At 46.6% G+C, this 10,050-nt stretch overlaps 1 protein-coding gene across 1 annotated transcript; it reads right to left on the bottom strand.

Annotated features, from left to right (window-relative positions):
* Nucleotides 1-8,196: 8,196 nt before the first annotated feature.
* LOC123750195 (low choriolytic enzyme-like) lies at nt 8,197-9,138 on the bottom strand. The gene has a single exon (XM_045732316.2). It carries the CDS (start codon nt 9,104-9,106, stop codon nt 8,225-8,227), a length of 882 nt encoding a protein of 293 aa, XP_045588272.1. The 5' UTR covers nt 9,107-9,138; the 3' UTR covers nt 8,197-8,224.
* Nucleotides 9,139-10,050: the final 912 nt, after the last annotated feature.

Below are 10,050 nucleotides of genomic sequence, written 5' to 3' on the forward strand. Positions count from 1 at the left end.
AGAAAGGCGGGATTCAAGAGCTCGGAGTTCGATCCTACAGGCACAAATAAGTAAATATACATGTAGGTGGATATAAACACACATTAATGTTACACACACACACACACAAACACACATACACACACACACTGGGGCCTGGTAGCCTGGTGGATAGCGCGCAGAACTCGTAATTCTGTGGCGCGGGTTCGATTCCCGCACCAGGCAGAAACAAATGGGGAAAGTTTCTTTCACCCTGAATGCCCCCTGTTACCTAGCAGTAAATAGGTACCTAGGAGCTAGTCAGCTGTCACGGGCTGCTTCCTAGGGTGTGTGTGTGGTGTGGAAAAAAAGTAGTTAGCAAACAGTTGCTTGACAGTTGAAAGGCGGGCCGAAAGAGCAAAGCTCAACCCCCGCAATCACAACTAGGTGAATACACACACACACACACACACACACACACACACACACACACACACACACACACACACACACACACACACACACACACACGCACACACGCACACTTTTCCCTTTACCATTTACAACTTGTGATTAAAACACCAAGACTGCCTAACACACACATCTCAAGCAGTTGAAAATCTTGAGCCGAGTAGCGACACCCAGCCTGTTTGACCCTTCCAGTGGCACTCCCTCCACCAAACACGTGCACCTGTAACCACCAAGCAAACTGGCACCCACACCGCCACCTGGTGGTAAACATCTTGGCACCATTACCCCCAACAACTTCACCACCTGTTGAAAAATCATCCCCATACCTCAGACCGGCCATGACCACTCGACATCACTCATCACCTTATCATATCACCTTAAGCAATAGCCATCAGCACCTCAACTACCACAAGGACACGCCCACAGTGGCTATATTCGGCAGGACCACGCCCTCACCGCCGCCCCCCCCCCCCCAAACATCGCCACACACACCCTCCCTTAACCACACCCGCCACACTGACGCCACGTACATCACCCCGACGACCTCTTGAACGCGTGGATAGTCTGTCTGTCCGGGGACGCCGGCCTGCGATCCTGGAGACGAGGCGAAAGGCGCCACAATCTACAACACTGCTCGGGCGGAGTCCATGGCTTGACACACACACACACACACACACACACACACACACACAAACACACACACACACACACACACACACACACACACACACACACACATTTCCTGTCCCATTTCCTGTGGAAATGGGACAGGAGTCATTGCTGTAAACAACCGATGCTCGAAAGGCGGGATCCAAGAGTCAGTGCTCGATCCTGCAGACACAACTAGGTGAGTACACACACACACACACACAAAGGGGGGAGAGCCGGTGGCTGTGTGGATAGCACGCTGGACACGTGATCCTGTGGTCCGGGGTTCGATTCCTTGCGCCGGAGGAAACAGATGGGCAGAATTTCTTTCCACCCTGATGCCCCCTGTTACCTAGCAGTAAATAGGTACCTGGGAGTTAGACAGCTGTTACGGGCTGCTTCCTGGGGGTGTGTGAGTGGGGGGGGGGGGGGGAGGAGGAATTAGTAGTTAGTAGCAGTTGATTGATTGGCAGTTGAGTGGCGGGCTCAACCCACCAGCAAGCACAAGTAGGTGAATACAACTAGGTGAATACATATTATTATCCACCCGCTAAACTCGTTAAAATATGTGTATAATAAAAAAAAATTGAGTGTGGGGGGGGGGGAGGAGCGCTGAGATGGCCGTGAAGATCCGGGTTGAAGTGTTGTTATTGTTGTTGTAGTTGTTGTTGTTGTTGTTGTTGTTGTTGTTGTAGTTGTTGTTGTTGTTGTTGTTGTTGTTGTGTTTGTTGATTTATGTGTTGTATTTCCTTGATGTATCAGATGTTGTTACTCTCGTTGTCTGTAAAAATGAAAATTGTGTTGTTATTTACTGTTGTAATTGATGTTGCTTTAGTGTTGTTATAACTGTTGTTGTGGTATTAATTTAATTTACACTAGAGGTGAGTGGGTGGGAAGCTGTGACCTCTCTGGGAGACACAATAGAGCCCATCTTCCTCTGTTGTTGTGAGTGGGTGGGAAGCTGTGACCTCTCTGGGAGACACAATAGAGCCCATCTTCCTCTGTTGTTTTTCTATTATAATTATTTTTCTACCACAGCCGTGGCCAGACATTTACAATGCTAACCAGCATATATATGTATAGAGAGATTTTCTACTGTGCTCCATAGAGAGGATTAGAGATCTGCTAGACTTATAGTACAGTGAATTATTGAACAATCAACCACAGAAGGTGATTGTTGAGAATGATGCTCTCTGCCCTCTCCCTCTCATCTCATTATCAGCCTCCTTCTTGGAGACGCGTTAATCCTCTACTCCTAACATGAGCCGGTGTAATTAGCTTATCTAATTTCCATCGTGATATCGACTAAGTTATCGTTTGTATCTCATGTTTATGACCTCATTCTGAGACATCGTATCAGTGGATATGACGATAACGTTGAACTTTGCCACTAATAAATTTCCTGATTCGAAACGTGTGTTATCTACTTAATTTACAAGGTTAATGTATGCTATCTTGAGCCGATATATATATATATAAATGAACAGCGCCTTGAGCTGATCCTTAAGTATGGCTCGGACAGAGTTTGTTATATCGAAGAGGGTCGAGCTGGAAGCGCTTGGCTGACTTCCATATAAGCAGATGGTAAATTCTCTGGTGAGCAAAAGAGAAATTAGAAGAGAAAAAATTACATTTAAGCTAGAGTTCGCTGAGGAACAGGCTGGTGTATGAATATATATTATTTTCACGCTATATTACGAAACAAAAAACATAAAATAGAGTAGTAGTAGGCGGTCCATCAAGTCTCAGAGTGTTCACAGCTTAATCTGAGCTTGGAGGTAATCTTTTTTTTCGCTCTGTTGGCGACCCCAGCGTTTGGAGGGACGGGTATGTTTGGGAACACCTCTATGTTGATGTTGTTGGAGGGTCTTGGACCCTTTCACTTTGATGTGGTGTTCGGAGCCTTTCTACGTTGACGTGCAGTAGAAAACGTTACCGCAGGAACATTGCCATTACGGGCTCACGGGTCCATGTAGCCCGTGCTACATGGACACTTCGTCCTGAGTAGCTAAATCTTTAACAACATTGCCAGTCGGCAGTACAGGGTGACATGGTCAGGCGGTCAAGAAGGATAAGAGGACTGGGCCCCAGGATAGCAGGCAAGTTACAGCCCCGCTTCTGTCCCAGGCAAGTCCACAACGGGCTCACCATAGCCAGTACTACTTGAAACTTTTTGTTCCAAGTTGCGAATCTTAAACAATAAACAACTACAGGATAGCAGGCTCGTTAGACGTTGAGATGTAAGTCTCGTCCTAATCACACACTCAGACCTTGACAACGCACTCAGGAGAGTGCGAAAGACTTAGTGTAAATTCTTTACATTAATTTCACAAACACACAGGTGAGGGTTTCTATCCTAATTTATTTTCATGTTAATGTTTGTCCTTAATATTCCTCCTCACATTCTCCAGTCGTGGTCATTCAGCACCAGAGGTGATACATTCATACTTACGTATGTTGTCACTCATATATTACAGCAGCACAGAATTGTTTTATATCGTCAATGCAAGAGGCTTATATCACACCTTCCCAGGCCACAAGGACAAGACTCATACGACATGACCTGACCCAAATTCAGACAACAAATACACCAAAACACGCTTTTAACCACTCGCTAAACTGTCATAAAGTTACGAATCATTACCCATGTTAATATGATCTTTATGACACATTAACTACACTTTACCATCAACTAGGGCGCTTCCTTGTGGTTTCAACCTCAGCCGATAGGCAGTTGCTTACATGGAATTGCTCTACTGGTAAGCAGATCACAAGATTAGATAAAGGCAGGGCGAATGGCCCCGAGTGGAAGGAGGAGAAGCAGAGAGGTCGTGTCATCTGCCAGAGGAGATAAGAGTCTTGGACGTGGACGACCTCCCCCTCGGCGACCACCCTGCCAGTACCCCGTGGGGCGTCGAGGGGTCCTGGAATGCAGGTGAAAGCTGAACTCAGGTGCAGGAGCGTCGGAGTGGCTCTCGTTGATCTTGAACTATTACGTCTTCGTAACCACATGAACATATATATATATATATATATATATATATATATATATATATATATATATATATATATATATATATATATATATGAAACAAGAATTTCCTTAAGTACTTTCGTATATTAATACATCTTCAGAAGGAGTGAATACATCTCCTTCTGAAGATGTACTAATATACGAAAGTACTTAAGGAAATTCCTGTTTAAATTTTCCTCCGTGGTCTGACACTGTCACATTTTTAATCACGTGTTTATTTTCGTGATTTACACACACACACACACACACACACACACACACACACATATATATATATATATATATATATATATATATATATATATATATATATATATATATATATATATATATATATATATATATATATATATATATCATCTTGTATCAGTTATTGTAAACATTTTAATAGTTATAAGACGTAAACACTAAAAGAAAACAACAAACTTTAAACTGTCCATTTCTTACTCGAGCTCCTCTGATGTTTTGGAGGAAGTGAGGACACACACTGGATGTCTTGGGATCATCACCACATTCAGGCGCTGAAAAATAAAGATGGATGAGGCCATTCGTAAGGGCCTAACAGCTGAGTGGACAGCGCTTCGAATTCGTAGTCCTAAGGTTCCGGGTTCGATCCCCGGTTGAGTCGGAAACAAATAAGCCGAGTTTTTTTTTACCCCTGATGCCCCCTGTTACCTAGAAGTAAATAGGTACCTGGGAGTTAGACAGCTGCTACGGGCTGCTTCCTGGGTATGTGTAACGAAAAGGAGGCCTGGTCGAGGACCAGGAAGGAAGCGTAGCACCCATTAAGAAGGTAAAATCCATTAGCTCATCTTCTCTTCCATGTTATTGTAGTCAGTGAGTTTCTTTTCTAGGTCCTCGTCAATGGTATTCAACCCGAGAGGAGCCCCCGCGGAGGGTGCTGTCTTCGGAACTAATTGTCTGAACTCCATGCAGGAAAGTTTTAATTCTATTCATGTTGTTTTATTTGGAAGACCCTATTTCGCATTTGATGGAGCCTAGGGTGCCGTCCAGGCTACTTCCTTGCTCCTATAGTCTCCCTGGATGTTTTCTAAGACGAGTTTATTTAACCAGTAATGATGGCATTGTCCCAAGAACCAGGTATTGAACTAGCTGGACAGACATTCCGTGTGCAGGCGATGAGTCACAATAACGTGGCTGAAGTATGTTGACCAGACCATACACTAGAAGTTGAAGGGACGACGGACCGAAACGTCGTCGTCCCTTCACCTTCTAGTGTGTGGTCTGGTCAACAAAAAAGACATTCCGTGACTTCTTTAATAACAAAGCACAAAAAAAACAGTCGGAAGCTGACGGCCAGCGTCAGCTGTAGTGTGTCTCCTCTGCTGACGCCTTAAACCATGCCTCTCCCTCTATATTACACTTCTTAGCTGACACCGCACATTATACCTCTCGGCTGACAGCGGACACTCTACCTCTCAGCTGACACCGCACATTATACCTCTCGGCTGACAGCGGACACTCTACCTCTCAGCTGACACCGCACATTATACCTCTCGGCTGACAGCGGACACTCTACCTCTCAGCTGACAGCGCACATTATACCTCTCGGCTGACAGCGGACACTCTACCTCTCAGCTGACACCGCACATTATACCTCTCGGCTGACAGCGGACACTCTACCTCTCAGCTGACACCGCACATTATACCTCTCGGCTGACAGCGGACACTCTACCTCTCAGCTGACACCGCACATTATACCTCTCGGCTGACAGCGGACACTCTACCTCTCAGCTGACACCGCACATTATACCTCTCGGCTGACAGCGGACACTCTACCTCTCAGCTGACAGCGCACACAGCTCAAGACAGACGTGCCTCGGGCCAGTACGACGGAAGAATACTAATCCGTGCAGGCCAGGAGGTGATTGTGGTGCCCTACATTTGTGGAGGTGCAGGTTGTGGGTGGACAGATGAATGTGTGGCGGCAGAGATAATATCATTCGTTGTGGTGGAGGCCGATGGTCAAATGAGAGACAGATGGGTGTGTGGTGGGGGTAGGTGAAGTGATGGGTACAGGTTAGGGGCTAGGCAGAGAAGGGGGTACAGGTTGGGGGCTAGGGAGAGAAAGGGGTACAGGCTGGGGGGCTAGGAAGGAAGAGGGGGAAAACATCCTGCGGGCTAGGGAAGGGTAGAAGGTTTAGAGAGATTGAGTGACAGGAATTAGGAGAAATATTAGCATTTCTAGACTGGATTCTATGAAGGCTGGGATGTGCTGGCTCTGGTATGGTTTGGAGGAGGCTGGAATGTGTTGCCTCTGATGATTCACATGCATCTAGGAGATTCTGGTTCAGGTGAAGCTGAATGTATCTGCGATGAGCTGGCCTAGGTAAAGACTTGTAGTGCGTTTACTCAGTGGTACTGAACTAGAATAATGTATGTGTCTATAGAGGTAAGAGATAGATAGCTACTATTTCCTATCCTATCGCTATCTTCAGAGCGTGATTGGCCATAGAAGTAGTTAGTACTATTCCGTATCGATGGCTTTTAAGTGAGAATCATTGAGACTCATTTGAATGATTCATGTACAATTTGAAGTTTTTTGCCTTTTAACTTGAAGTTTTTCCTTCACAACCTAAGGCAACCCAAGCCTTGGAGTGATGGGGCAACGAACTTCAAAACTTCCTCTGCATTAAGTCTAGTTTGGATGGGGGGGGGGGGGTCTGATTATTTTATGGAGCTCTGTCAAGATTCCATGATCTTATCCACGGAGATGGAGAGAGAGATAGAAAGCTTCTACACGATGATTCGTCACTGTGTAAATGCAGAAAAGGATTCAAGCTGGTTATACGACCCTCTCGCAAGTGCATTAGTTGATGTCCCCCCTGCCCCCTCCCCCTCCCCCCGCCTCTAAATTCGATAACTATTACAAAGGTATTTGATGCTCCCCGATTCATGTCTTTTATACTGACAACCTCAGTGTCGTCGATAACAGCATTTCGTCAATATTAATCATCGATACTACATCAATTTTCACTACCAATGACCATTACTAACCATCTTTACTGTAATCATCTTAACTACTCGCAACCATCATCAGTAGTAGTAGTAGGCATCCATCAGTCTCAGGAGACTCTGGAGTTGCGCTCTGGTTGTCGGTCTGGAGTGGCCTCACCAGGGCGCAAAGCCAGGGTAGGTTGATTCGGGGGAGAAGCTGTTACCCATGCAGCAGGTCCCCCCCCCCCCTCTCCACGGCGCTGAAAGTCTCCAATGGAAAGGCAGACGCCAATACGATTGGTTCCAGCGCCGTCGCAGGAACTGTGAGTTCCAGGGTTGACCTCGAAGGTGGTGAAGAAGGGCACAGGGACCTCCAACTTCGGAGACCGCCGTGGTCGGGGCCGGAGAAGAACCACCCCCATCAAGGGCATGAACGACCCCTCGACCTCCTGAAGCAGAGCCTGGAGGGCCACACGACCCTAGGGAGGTGGACGTCTCGGTCCCGCACCTACGGGTTCCTGACAAGGATCGTCACACTGTATCCATATTCACCACCTATAAACCGGGGACGATGTATCTACACTACACACACGACCATTCTCATCACTGTAATCTTCACTATATTCTTCATCATCACTAGCCGGGCACTGCTGGGTTCCGCATCAGCATCCTTCCCTCTCATCTCCTTCACCACCTTCCCTACCATCACCCTCTTTCACCACCTTCTCTAACCTTTGGCCCCTTTCCCCACCCTTAAATAGCTTCCCTACCCTTCACCACCTTTCCTATCCTTCTCCATCTTCTTGTCTCTTTCCCCATCTTCTTTTCCCCTCACCACCTCCCCTACCCTTCCCTACCCATTATTCTCCTTTATCATCTTCTCTATACTTCACCAACTTCCCAACCTTCCCTATTCTACGCCACCGTCTTTGCCTTTCAGCATCTTTCCTACCATTCACCTTTCAATGCCAATCTATATCTAAATATAAAAATATATCTAAATCTAATACAAAATTAAAATATATCTAAATCTAATACAAAATTAAAATATATCTAAAAAAAATATATCTAAAAAATACAAAAATGTTAAACTCACAGGATTTTGTCCCAAACATGTCCTCAATCAAAAAAAAAATAGAAATAGAAATGTTAAGCTCATTCAATTTTGTCTTCATCCGTTAGATATTTGAATTTGGCGGCCTTGAAGAGTCCCATGTACTTCCTAAACCACTCATCGTATGGGACGGAGCCGGGGATATCATCTCCCAGGTAGTGATCCCGGCACTCGTAGTATCGGTTGATCGTAGCGATATCCGTTCTGGTGGCGAAGAGTCTCTGTCCAATTTCGACATCGCGATCACCGAGAACCACTATACTCGGATAATTCGGGTCCTTATCGAAGCCGTTCTTGCCGTAGTGCATGACACTGTGGTAGTCGTATGGGACGCCCATGGTGACGAGGAGGCCGTGGTAACCCTTATTCTTCTTGTAGTTGTGGGCCAAATCGTCGATGATGTTGGAAAAATTGACAAAGATGTACTGGTCTCTATCCGCCCGGCTGTGGTGGTGGTAGAGCCCGGCTGCGTGCAGCATTTCGTGAATAATGATGCCGTTGGTTAGGTAGCAGGTATCCCACATGGTTAATGGCTGATCTTTGCCGCTGAATCCGACCAAGGAGGCGCAGCCCATATCCCTAGCGATATATATTTCGGGGCCTGATTTCGGAACAGTGGTGTTGAGGAAGTTGATGCAGGTGACGCTGTTGAGGTAATCCATAGCCTTGTAGACAAAATGTTGCAACGGCTCCATCACCAAGGAGGAGTTGACGTATATGGTTTTATTAGGCCAGCGCCTGGAGGCGTATTTAATGGTGTCGAGGTCGATTTTCAAGGGAGTTTCCTCCTCTGATTCCTCCTTTGAGTCCCCCTTTGAGTCCTCCTCCATGAGGATCTCACGACACATGCACTCCGACGACGTCTCGATCCTCCACACCAACCTATACAGCAATGCAATCAATAAAAACTTACCGACAAACATTTTATAACTTTTATTGATTACAAATTATTATATTTTGTATTTAAAGTAAATGTGTATACGTGAGGTGACGGGAAGTTTGAAGACGAAGGGGTTTGAGTATTGTAAGAACGAGTAAGAGGACACGGAAGATTTGGAACGGAAGAGTGAAGACGGTATTGCGTAGAGGGAAGAAAGACGGCAGACAGTAGCCGTCTCCCCAGACAGTGTCCGTCTCCTCAAACAGTGCCCGTCTCCACAGACAGTGTCCGTCTCCCCAGACAGTGCCCGTCTCCCCAGACAGTGCCCGTCTCCACAGACAGTGACCGTCTTCCCAGACAGTGCCCGTCTCCACAGACAGTGCCCGTCTCCACAGATAGTGTCCGTCTCCCCAGACAGTGCCCGTCTCCCCAGACAGTGCCCGTCTCCCCAGACAGTGTCCGTCTCCCCAGACAGTATTTTCCTACAAATGTTCGTTATATTTCTCGACAGTTGTGGCCAGTCAACAGGAGTTCTCTGGCTCCAACCACTTGGGGTGGACGGTTGAGCGACGGTCTGGCTTCATGCAGGTCGCCGTTCAATCCCCGACCGTCCAAGTGGTTGGACACCATTCCCTCCCCCCTCGTCCCATCCCAAATCCTTATCCTGACCCCTTCCAAGTGCTATATAGTCGTAATGGCTTAATTAGCCCTTTCTCCTGCTAATCATCTTAGAACTTTGGAGAAACTGAAGTCTTGTGAATGCCGCCCGATCTAGCCATAAAACAACTGAAACCGGTTTCGCCTAGACAGAAGAATCAGAACCCAAGCAGCTCCGCCCTAACTTGTCGAGAACGAGGTTCATTACGCGGAGTATACGTCACAATGCCGGTGCTTTTAATTTGATCGATAGCGTTAATTTTGCGGCAGTTTAGGTGTAAGGACCGGTTGGTGAGTGAGACAGGGGGCTCGACTCGTCCCGTCTGAGTC

This window comes from Procambarus clarkii, chromosome 33 (genome assembly GCF_040958095.1).
Source record: "Procambarus clarkii isolate CNS0578487 chromosome 33, FALCON_Pclarkii_2.0, whole genome shotgun sequence".
Classification (NCBI taxonomy): domain Eukaryota; kingdom Metazoa; phylum Arthropoda; class Malacostraca; order Decapoda; family Cambaridae; genus Procambarus; species Procambarus clarkii.

What these genes read in the sequence shown, in the direction of transcription:
- LOC123750195 (XM_045732316.2), bottom strand. Translation starts at nt 9,106, where the DNA reads ATGTTTGTCGGTAAGTTTTTATTGATTGCATTGCTGTATAGGTTGGTG.